The following is an 11,696-nucleotide window of genomic DNA, read 5'->3' as shown; positions in this document are numbered from 1 at the left end:
CATTGCTATTTTCTTCTCATTATTTTATTTATTTTTAATTTCTAATTTTCTTACTCGCTTTTGCTAAAATGACTTGTCATTGTTCTCACTTTTTGTGGTGTCCATACCATTAAGCTTTCTAATAGTTTTATCTATGATTTTTTATAGACATTTTCTAATTTTTAGATTCGGGTGGTAAAAACCTTGATTCATTTTCACATAACGATAACATTACATAATTTTGATTTTTGATTTATTTACTTTTTTTATCAAATTTCTTAGCCTTTCACTACATCATAAACAGTTTTAGTTCTGCTTGGGTTTCATGTGTTTGCTGTGTTTTGTTGCATATGCTTTGATTGTTGTTTTGTTTTTTTATATTTATAATACAAGTTTTAACTCTGCAAGGGTTTCGTGTTGAAACTCAGCCGGTCCCAAGCCCGGGTAAAACGAGGAGGGTTCAACTTTGCTAAAAACTTGTATTACTTATCACTGCTTTAGTTTTGATCAGAATGGTCAGGTTTTAGATTCCATCCATGCACGCATAACACTAATTCGTCTTTTCGTCTCATGAGGCTAAAAAGAGACCATGTATGCTGGATAAGTTGGAATGGAATTATACATATTCATACTTATACAAAGCTGATACTTGATAGATTATACATGTTATGTTGTACCTAAAAAATGCCAAGTTTGACCTCAGCAGTCAAATTGCTATGGCTCTTATGTACTTGGTGATTGAATTTGTGTACGGCATATTGTATTTATCATTGGGTGATGCATGTTACTAGTTCATGTTTATTTATCTCCTTTACTTACTTTAATTTGGACCATTTTTGAAAGCAAAATACGTGGTTGCGGATTTTAAACCACAAGGGCGGAACCCATAATTCGAGTCAAACCATAAGCTAGGATTATCCATGTAACTATTCCAAAATTTATTTACTTCTATAACAGTTTAATTGAATCAAGTATTAAATTTTCCGAAATATAACTAGAGAATATTTCATCTTTATCTTTAAAACTTAGAATGATTCAAACGCCATTATTAATAACAATAAACTTAATCTGCTTATCGTGTTATACATGTTTTTAGAAAGAAATTCATACATATTCAAGTATTCCAAAAAAAAAGAGGTTATATTTAAAATAATTTTATTCTAAATACACATATTTCAAAACTATATTAAACAAATATCCAATACAATAATCTCTTATCATACTTTACGTATACGACTACCAACACCCTTGATTTCAGAAAACACGTGATGACAATATTATAAATCTTTCAACCGTTACGGCCATTCAACCAGTGTCACCGATGCCGTTGTAAATTCCACTTCAATTAAATTGAAAAATTGATTTCAATTTATAGTAAATATTTTCTAGATTTGTTCATATAATCGATGATCGATTGATGATATTTGATGATTATGAGATTATATGAAGTGATTTCAGTGTTTAATTTCATATTATAGAAAGCTTAATTTCATATATGAGCTTGTGAACGTTTAAAGTTTTTGTGCTGGGTGTTTAAAGTTTTTGTTATGAATGCTTAAAGTGTTGCTTTGAATGTCTTAGATTTTAGTTTTGAACGTTTTAAGTGTGTAATTTATTTTGGTCAATTTTGTTCTGAGTGTCTTACAGTTTGGCTGAACGTTTAAAGTGTGCTCGTTTTGGTCAGAACGTTTAAATGTACATGAGTGTCTTCAGTTTTGTTTAGAACATTTAAATGCCTATTGTTTTATTTTGTTCTGAGTGTCTAAATGTACATGAGTTCTGTTCTAAGCGTGTAAACTTAATATTCTGAACAATATTCAGAGCTCAACAGAGTGTATTATTCTACAATTTCATAATCAATTGATGATTCTAAAGCCTCATACACGTCAATTCAATTGATTAAATCATCATTTTTTTGATCAATTTGAAAATTCTTGATGTTCAACGACGTTCTATTTTGATTTTGGTTTTGACTTTTGAGATTTCATACTTTAAGCTCTTATTAAGGTCTCAGAAATTGGTAGAGCTTGTAGTTTTAAGATTGGATTAGACTCGGTTTGTAATCGATGGATTTGATCACGAAACAAATTTTTGGTTATTTACGAAACCATCATCGCGTGTTTTGTAATCTAAAGCTCTAGAAGGTCACGTACGTAATGTACAATAAGTCATTATTGTACAATAACTCACCCCTACTACTAATTGGTATACATATTTAAAAGAGATTCAAAATAAAACTATGCTTTAATATATTTAATGATTAATGATGTACTAAAATGAAATGAACTAACTATACATAAAGTTTTATATACAAACCCCTTTAAGCTATACTAAAGGAAAACGTACTAATCATCACATCTTTAAAAGCATTCTCAATCCCTCCTTTAAAATTATGTACTAATTATTACATACTTAAGCATTCCTAATCCATTCTCTAATATTATATGAAGGAATTTTGCAAATTATAGGATTGAGTTGTGAGTGTTATGAGTGCAAATTACAGAGAAATAAAATATAATGACTTTTGTAAATTTGGGAAAACTTTGTTTGTCTCTATTATTTTTTATATTTGTTGATGTTGGCTATTAGTAGAGGAGAGAGTTATGCTGTTCCTAGTGTAATTATAGATATGAGAATTGGACGAGTTGAGATGCTCTAAACTATATATTAAACTCAAATATTATTAAAGTTTCTTATTTCATGGTTTTTGCATTTTCCCTCCAACTTTCGGTTCTCAATAAAAACAAATAAACAAAATTTGTGGACCAAAATCAAATCACCAGAACCATGATGTTATGATAAGGACTTAGCGTCCAAAAAAAGTTGGCATTGAAAGTTTTTTAATAGCATTATTTTGCACTTTTGTAATTGTGATTTATAGATGAGTTATAACATGTAATATATACAAATTAAGGCCGGTGAGGCGGCTCCAATCAACGGTCAGAAACTATCCATCTTGGCCCCATGGTCGGTGCCAGCACAAACTCTATACATCATGGCCACATGTATTAATATGTTATATCCACCTCACTTAAACAAGTAAATAATTGAGTTATTTTAAAATTATGAAATCATGCACTATAAATTAAGCTTGATGAACCCATTTGCAAATCACAAATATAGCAAGTCAACCACATCATATTCTCACTTCTAGTGATCTATTTCTAATCCTAAAAATGGTGAAGTTGGCTTTCGGAACCATCGGTGACTCTTTGAGTGCTGGTTCACTCAAGACTTATTTAGCTGAATTTATAGCTACACTTCTTTTTGTATTTGCTGGTGTTGGATCAGCTATTGCTTATGGTATGTTGGTTTATGCTTTAAACATGTATTTTAATTCTTTTATTACGAAAGCTTATGGCTCAAAGCTTATGTTACACAAGCATTTAATACATACTTGAAAATCTGAAAAGGTCGTTATAAGTGACTTAAATTAAATATAAGTGTTTCGTGTTTATATACCTACTATGTTTGACACTAGACTAGGTGGTTCTGAATTGAGCTTGACATATTTGCATATTGTCTCGGTTTAATACCTAGTATGTAGTGGATTTAGTGCGCATGTCTAAATAAATTTTTTATTTACTGTTAAATGTGAAAATGATTTATATTATGATACCAATTATAATATACTTGTCAAGAGAACTTTTGTCCAATGGCGTTGGTGATTCCACTCAACCAAGTGTGAGAGTTCAAATTTCATTGCGGGTATTTTTTTAAACGACTAAACAGTCGTACATTACAGGGTTTTAACCCCTAACCTTCTCTTTCACACCCTAAGCACCTTGCGGGTATTTAGAGCGTATAAAATTATAAAGCACGTATCGTTGTTCTAAAAAATATAATACACTTGCAATTTTCTTATACCATAAATAAGAACTTAAGAATGTATGCTTACAATAACAAGTTTTACTACATATTCAATACAAAGTAACCTTTAAAATTTTCAGGCAAACTTACATCAGATGCAGCACTGGACCCAGCAGGATTAGTCGCGATAGCCATAGCCCATGCTCTTGCATTATTTGTTGGGGTATCAATGGCAGCAAACATCTCAGGTGGTCATTTGAATCCAGCTGTCACCTTCGGATTGGCGATTGGTGGTAACATTACCATCATAACAGGCCTATTTTACTGGATCGCCCAGTGTCTTGGTTCCATCGTTGCATGCTTTCTTCTTCAATTCGTTACCGGTGGCTTGGTAAGTTGTTTACACTTGTAGAATATTCTAGTTTAAGTTTAACCCACTTCGCATTTAAATATGTATGATAAACCAACACCTAATCTTGAGTTTAGATGTGTGCTTATATATTTGGTATTTGACAGGCTGTCCCAACACACGGAGTTGCAGATGGCATGAATGGTGTTCAAGGAGTCGTTTTTGAGATCATTATTACTTTTGCTCTAGTCTACACAGTTTATGCCACCGCAGCTGATCCTAAAAAAGGCTCACTCGGAACCATTGCACCAATCGCAATCGGGTTCATTGTTGGAGCCAACATTTTGGCCGCTGGACCTTTTAGCGGTGGATCAATGAACCCAGCTCGATCATTTGGACCTGCTGTTGTTGCTGGAGACTTCTCTCAAAACTGGATTTACTGGGTTGGTCCGTTGATCGGTGGTGGGCTAGCCGGGCTCATCTACGGTGATGTTTTCATTGGATCATACGAGGCACTTCCAGCCGCTGAAGATTATGCTTAAGAATCTCCTCCTTGTTTCACTTTGTTTTCAATTTGTGTGTCATGCTTTCATTGATGAACATCCTCATTGTTTGAGGACCATTTAAAATCTTGAGGGTGGGTGAATTATTTACACCAAACCCTCATAATATTAAACTTGTACTTTTTCTTCTTTTTTTCTCTTATTTTTCTTCCTTTAAACAAATGTCGTGTTTGCAACTTTAAAATCTTAATGATAAGAGGTGTTCATATAATCAAGTACTCGACTTGTAAACGTTTTATTAATTTTTATCATTAGTTATTATTGGCTTCAAATAATAATAATATAGTATCTTATTGGTTATGGAAAAAGTTAACGTACAAATAAAATTAGCGTGTTAATTGTGAGAATCAAGTAAAATAATTATAGAGTAATTATGTAATTACATAAAGTAATTATCAAACCCTATTGGTTATTATTAGTAATATATTTACAATATATCTATTTGCAAACAAAACAAAAGGAATAACAAAGACAACATGAACGCTATTAATATTTTGAGTTAGATACAAGTTTAGTTCTGATCAATATAGGGGCTTCAATCTAATATTTTCTTGCCTACAGTTGATTAACGTCATCCATTGCTTTGGTCAATATATGTGATTCGAAAAAAAATTGGATTGAAACCATTATACTTATTTTAATCAAACCACCTGGAAAAAAAACATTTACACGTCAATGGAACAAAATACGAGACATACAATATGGCGTCTAACCTATACTAAAGGTTGGTTGTTTGGAGGGCTTTAAAGTCCAAATTAAAATATCGCGTCACATTCAAGTCTAACCCTTTAATATCATGTTGTGGTTTAAAACTCCTTTTTATCACTTGAAAACCTCACCCATAGAGCATTTGGATCCCACCATGTGTTGAAAATAGCCCCTCGCCGCTTGCTAACATGTTGAAGCATCTCCCTCATCACTCTGGCACGGTATGTAGGACTTTAAAGCCATGGCACATCAGCTTTTGAAGCCCCATTTCAAGCCCATAACAACCCGCCTAATAGTATTTGCACAACTGGCAATGAAGGGACACCAAACACAATGAAGTAGGAGAGTGGGTCAACATTACACAATTGACTTTTTGCTCGTTGACCAAAAGTCAACCATACTACAGGGAAACTATTTATTTTCATTTATTTGATTAAGTAATTTACTTTTTTTTTCAAAATTTGTTATATTATTTTTAAAGATAAAATAGAAAACATAACTATAAACAAGCTTACATGATGAACACCACCTTTTTATTTCTTCAAAATGCATATTTCATCAAACAAAAAGAAAAATCACATTAACAAAACCCAAACAGCAAAAGTACATAATTTTACTTAGTCCATCAAGTAAAATTACTGTGATACATCCAAAGTAAAAACAAACACATTTCAAAATATGTTCTTGATCTCGGCTATCTGTAGTGCTCACGGTCCCGAACTGGAGACGACTCATATCTCGAAGGCCGCCTCTTGAAATGCCTATCATCATCACTAGACTCGTAATCTGCGCTGGCGGCAGAGGTAGTCTTTGAGCTGCTCTTCCTGGACACTGCCACAGACCCGCCTGCAGCCGCCTCCGATGAACTTGATGTGACCTTACGTTTCTTGGAAGCTGCAGCGGCGGCTTCTTCCTCAGGGAAGCTGATGCGAGAGAAGACACTCGGCTTGTGTTTCCCGTCACTGGCGGCGGCGGTTGCAGAAGCTGATGCTGCAATCGGTTTGAAATCTGAGCTTGGTGGTGCTTGGGACGATCTTCTAGTGGATGACGATTCCGATCGACGGTGACTCTTGTGTGACGAGTGGTGGTGGTGGTGACGGTCTTCGTAGTCGTCATAATCATAACGATCACTAGAAGATTTCCTCTTTGAGGACGGGTGTGAGGGAACTTCAAGACCGACTTCCCGGGAACGGCGGCGATCAGGCGGTGATGGTCTCTCGGTTTTGTGATGGTGACCGTCACTGCTCGGTGGGGGTAATGGTCTCTGAAAATCAACAAAAAAACAGAAACATATTATCAGTTGTAGAAAGTTCAAATAAATAAATAGTAGTCAATACTCAATAATATATTAAAATAGCTGCATACAGTTTTCGACTTCATCGGAGGACCATCCTCCTTGTGGCGCGCCTCTCGGTTGAACTCCCTGTCTTTTGGCATTTCTCTGCTGCTGCGGCGAGTAGAATTAATAGAAGCTAAATTTATTTTCTAATATTATTCTACTTAAATCATGCAATTAAATGAAATTACCTTCCAGTTCCACCACGTTTCTCAAAATCCCGCTTCCGCTTCAACTCGGCTCTCCGGGCTTCAAACTCCTCTCGACTCATGGGGGGGCCACCGCCATTCATGCCCATTCCCAACTCTGCAAGATCCCTGTTACAACATATTTTATGAAAATTAGATACTCCAGCTATGTCACAAGAACAAAATGATTTAATCAGACCAAAAATAAATAAATACCTTTGAGGTGGAATAAAAGGAGGCATCATTGGATTCATTGGTACACCAAATGGATCTTGGGGAAACATGCCTCCAAAAGGAACATCCATTGGCCCAGGCACGTAACCACCCATGTACGGCATGCCACCACCATACGGGCCCATAAATGGGTCCATACCGGGCTGCATCCCGTTCCAATAAGGATTGTAAGGGTTAGGACCTTGAGGCATCATATAGTTCATAGGACCACCAAACTCCTGTGAGGCCCTCCACTGCATCTCTGCTGCTGCAATAATAATCGCAAAAGATTAATGTTACTCATTCAATCTTTATTTATAATAGATCATTATAAAACCATTATTATTAGTAGGTATAATCAGAACTCTTACCACTCATAGGCATGTTGTTAACTTTCTTCTTTTTCTTCTTTTTTGCTTCAGTAGGCACTTGTTTCTGCTGCACTTCATCATCAACAGGTCGACCACTACCCTGTGACGCTGCTGGCTCCATCATACTTTTAGACTCGTATGTAGCTTCAGAAACATCAGGGGCTTTATTGACTTTTCCTGTTGTCTGCTGAACAGCCTGAACCACAGGAGCCACATTATCTTCAGTGGGGCCCGGTTGTACCTTCGTATCATCCGCGTTTTGTGGTGGCGGTTGCTCCCCTTTGGAGGTTGCGGACGGTGATGGGGATGGAACCTTAGGTTGTTGTTGTGGTGGTGGTGGTGGTGCACATCTAGCAGATTCCATATCTGAAAGAATAAAATAAGTAAATAAATATTTGGTAACTATTTGTAATTTATTAGAATAATAATTTGGTTATAACTATATACCTTGAACATGATAAGCACTGCCACCATTGTCAGCACTGCTGTTATTTGACTCCAGTATTCGATTTATCGTATCACGTAGTGTCTTGTTGGGTAAAAGATCATCCGCTAGCACATTTGTTGCACCACACACACAGACTGATTTATCGATAATGTGATCGCGTATACCTAATAAAGATTAAAGCTTCATCATGATTAAAGAAAATACAGAATTAAGTGTAAAAACAGAAAATATAAGAACCAAAAACTCACATTTGTCACAAAAACTTTTGAAACAACATTTACTTGTTAAAACAGCATCTTTCATAACTTCCTTGCATAAAGGGCAGTGAAGCTCTGGCGGGAGATCACCAACTGTACGGGTAGAAGGCATACCTTCAATCTCCTTCTCAAAAGCAGCCCTATTACAATAATATTTATAATATATAAAAACATAATTGGCTTATGCATATACAGTTTGCAAAACATGAGGAAAAAACAAAAACAAACAACATACTCATTTGGTTTCAAAACCGCCACTGCACCACTGGGTAATGCATATGAACCGTCTGGTGTAGCCATTAACATAGATTTTGGAATGCCAGTTGGAGGTTTCACTCTCTTGATGTCAAAATTAGGGTCACCGTTTGTAGGGCAATGCTGAATGAAATGACCTGTGAAATAAGAATTATTTCATTTCAGACATTAATAAAAAGCTCCTTTCCAATATTTAAAATCGCTCAATATAATTGATCAATCTACCTGGTGTTTTGCATCTGTGGCATACATAACCTGGTGGTGGTGTTTTTCGCTCAAAACCACCACCCCGACCTGACAAGTTAAGAAATATATATCAGTTACCAAATAAATATGAATATAAATAATAAAAAATGTTAAATTGCTTTAAAATTTAAACAATAATACCGAAACCACGAGCCCCCATTCGACCAGCCATTCCACGCCCAAAGCCTCTACCAGCACCAAAGGCATCAAAATTTTGCCTACATGTCAACAACTCAAGATTAGTCCCACTTCATAAAATTGAATCATCAAATAAAAGAAGCTAAAACACAAAGAAATCTCACTGTTGCCAGTCCAATGCTGGTGTGTCAATCAAAGCTTGAATCTTGCTATCCTCGTCAGCTTTACTAGGAGCAGGAGCTTCCTGAACTTGATTGTTCGACATAACCGGAACAACCTCCGGAATTTCATACAAATCATTTCCAAATTCATCATATTCTGAACCATCAAGCTACAAAATCCAAAAAAAAAATGATGGGTTATCATCATGTGCTTAATCTGTAGTATAAAATCTGAATAAGTGATCAAGTTCCTAGAATGTTACAGCTAATCGAAACTTACATAGTTAGTAACAGAAAAACCAGCCCCTGAAAAGTTACTCTTTGCCTGTTGTGCACTCTCTGTCTCATTAACCGTTTTTGTCCTGCATTTTAAATCACAAACGATAATTCAACCAATGTTCTTAAACTTGAGTCACATAACATGACCCTTAACCATGTGCAGGGTTGATAAACCATGGTTTGGTTCGCGTGACCAAAAGAAGTGGTTGAAGCCAATCACTCAAGCCTAAGCCACCAGCAAATAAGATATATCCAAATCCAATCCACGTAACCAAAATATTAACTAATTATTAATTTAAATTAAAAGGTTTTGAAACTATACTCGGCAGGTTCAGTAATTGGTGCTGCAACTATAGGCTTTCGAGGCTGTCCAGGAATTCGACGGATTAAAACAGAAGTATTTTTTGGTATCAACATGTCTTCATCAAGATATTCTGAAATTGCAAAAAATAACACTTTTGTGAAACACCATAAATTGATTATAGATCCATTTCACACTACACCATCATATCAAATTTCACCCAATATGACATCTCATATCTGCACACTTTATATCATAAATTACCTAAATTAACACCCTTTACATGGATTAATGTGAATCCACTACATCCAATCCAAACTAAATATTAAAATTACAGATTATCATTTAGCAAATCTTGTCCACTCCTTATAACTAATATGTTCATCAATGCAGCTAAAAATAAACGCCAATTAACCAACACTTAATCTTAAAATCTGCAGTTTACTTCTTCTAACTTGGACCAACCTACTTAACCACCAATAAGGTACTTAAAAATGCATATTATTAACAAAATTTATAAAAAAATATCTTGATGAAACCCTTTAAAAGCCACTTAAATTAAAATTCAATGTAAATTTCTCAATAAACTGTTAATGAAACCCAAGAACAGAAAATCGACAAAGCCCGTAACTTAAAACAAACACACCTTCGTTCGTCTGGGCGTTGGTGACGACAAGATCATAATCAGTGCCCCTGCCCAACTGCTTTGATTCATATATTTTTTCTTTCAAAGAGGCAACGGTTATAAAATGTCCATCAATCGGAATCGAGTCATAATCTTTTGCACTTTTAAACTTGTAATATACTGCCATAATTAATATCAAAAAATTCTTTTTTCTTTTTCCTCCAAAAAATCTTATCAGTAACAACCACAAAATGCAATACCACTAGTATCAATTTAGGCGTGTTAATATAAACCAAAAATATCAAACGCCTCAATTGAACTCCCAAACACAATAATAATATTAATAACAGTACAAAATCAAACTATTTTTTTTTCTGTTTTTCCACTGCACGTCTGCAAATAGCTTCAATCAATCTTCAATTCGTCGGTTTTTCGGTTTTTCGATCCGATACAACGAATATCACGAAATAGAACCTCCAATTCCACGTAGATTCTTCAATTCATCGAATTATTGCAATCAAACAGCTTCTCAGAAACCCTAGTTTCCGATATTAACGAAAATCTGAACGATTTCACAAATTATAACCTCCGATGCCACGTAGACTCTTCAATTCGTCCTCCTGCACTTGATTCTTCACACACAGCAACAAATCAGCTTCCAATTTCTTAGATCTGGTTTCAAATCGTAAGTTTCCGTACAGTTTTCGCGAATATTCGTCGATTAATGTTATAAATCGCCTTCAATAAGTCCCAATTGAAGATTCGTTGATATTATTTCAATTAATTTCAACGATTACGAGCTTCGATGAAAAATTAGAGCAAAATATTAAGGCAAAATCGCCGTAATGATGTAATCACAATAGATCTGCTTCCAACTTGTAAGATCTGATTTCAAATCGTCTGATTTCGCCCAATTTTCGCGAGTATAGAGTAAACTGCAAGGATGTTCGTCAAAACACGAAATTGAACTCGTTTTATAGCGATTGACGTTGCGAATCGCCTTCTACGAGTCACCGATTGGAGACTTGTTTGGATTGTTGAAGGTAATTTGAAGGATTGAGAGCTTCGATTGGAAGAAATTAGGGTAAAATCGCCGGGATGATGATAATGCAATACGCGTGAGAGTTGCCGACTTTTGAAATAAAGAGGTTTTGGTCCTTAAATAGTAACCATGTTTACACTTTAGTTCCCTAGACTCTTCCACAATGTACTTTTACGCGTACACTATTTGTTGTATACTGGGTATTTGGTACTTAAGGTACGGTTATGATACGAATACGGGTGTTTCGATACTCGGTGCATGTTTGGAATATGTAGGAACGTCTCACCTGTGAGCATTTTCAAGCGAGTCTTTTGGAACTTGGTACCTGTTTGGATACGAGGATTTTGATACTCGGTACCCGTTTGATATTATGGGTTTATTGGTTTTGGTGTTACGGTTTATTGAATGTCGGTACCGTACCCGTACT

General features: G+C 35.2%; 2 protein-coding genes across 5 annotated transcripts; one reads left to right on the top strand and one right to left on the bottom strand.

Annotated features, from left to right (window-relative positions):
• Positions 1-3,083: 3,083 nt before the first annotated feature.
• Positions 3,084-4,805, top strand: LOC143578777 (putative aquaporin TIP-type RB7-5A). Its single transcript, XM_077062256.1, has 3 exons — positions 3,084-3,282; positions 3,930-4,180; positions 4,306-4,805. Exons 1-3 carry the CDS (start codon positions 3,156-3,158, stop codon positions 4,678-4,680), a joined length of 753 nt encoding a protein of 250 aa, XP_076918371.1. The 5' UTR covers positions 3,084-3,155; the 3' UTR covers positions 4,681-4,805.
• Positions 4,806-6,102: 1,297 nt separating this feature from the next.
• LOC143578774 (E3 ubiquitin ligase PARAQUAT TOLERANCE 3-like) lies at positions 6,103-11,376 on the bottom strand. Of its 4 annotated transcripts, none has more exons than XM_077062253.1 (14): positions 10,249-11,376; positions 9,624-9,735; positions 9,303-9,384; positions 9,026-9,192; positions 8,865-8,941; positions 8,703-8,771; positions 8,458-8,614; positions 8,214-8,362; positions 7,965-8,129; positions 7,518-7,883; positions 7,150-7,414; positions 6,937-7,062; positions 6,775-6,853; positions 6,103-6,673 (listed from the first exon to the last, which is right to left on the bottom strand). In XM_077062253.1, exons 1-14 carry the CDS (start codon positions 10,412-10,414, stop codon positions 6,104-6,106), a joined length of 2,550 nt encoding a protein of 849 aa, XP_076918368.1. In that variant the 5' UTR covers positions 10,415-11,376; the 3' UTR covers position 6,103. The 4 variants fall into 4 exon arrangements, with proteins under 4 accessions (XP_076918368.1, XP_076918367.1, XP_076918366.1 ...); XM_077062252.1 differs by having other exon boundaries at positions 6,775-6,856; positions 7,150-7,411; XM_077062251.1 differs by having other exon boundaries at positions 6,775-6,856; positions 10,249-11,375.
• Positions 11,377-11,696: the final 320 nt, after the last annotated feature.

Source organism: Bidens hawaiensis, unplaced genomic scaffold (genome assembly GCF_021521415.1).
Source record: "Bidens hawaiensis isolate Kalapana, Puna unplaced genomic scaffold, B.hawaiensis_p1.1 tig00029334_1, whole genome shotgun sequence".
In the NCBI taxonomy this organism is placed as follows: Eukaryota; Viridiplantae; Streptophyta; class Magnoliopsida; order Asterales; family Asteraceae; genus Bidens; species Bidens hawaiensis.
This window is presented reverse-complemented; position numbering and strand designations above follow the sequence as displayed.

Bases quoted from the DNA above. Each gene is read 5' to 3' on its own strand.
- LOC143578777 (XM_077062256.1), top strand. From the start codon at position 3,156: ATGGTGAAGTTGGCTTTCGGAACCATCGGTGACTCTTTGAGTGCTGGT. The intron at 3,283-3,929 runs GTATGTTGGTTT...TAAAATTTTCAG, and splicing joins TGGATCAGCTATTGCTTATG to GCAAACTTACATCAGATGCA. The intron at 4,181-4,305 runs GTAAGTTGTTTA...GGTATTTGACAG, and splicing joins AATTCGTTACCGGTGGCTTG to GCTGTCCCAACACACGGAGT.
- LOC143578774 (XM_077062251.1), bottom strand. From the start codon at position 10,414: ATGGCAGTATATTACAAGTTTAAAAGTGCAAAAGATTATGACTCGATT. The intron at 8,363-8,457 runs GTATGTTGTTTG...TTATTGTAATAG, and splicing joins GCGGTTTTGAAACCAAATGA to GGCTGCTTTTGAGAAGGAGA. The intron at 7,884-7,964 runs GTATATAGTTAT...TTATTCTTTCAG, and splicing joins CAGTGCTTATCATGTTCAAG to ATATGGAATCTGCTAGATGT.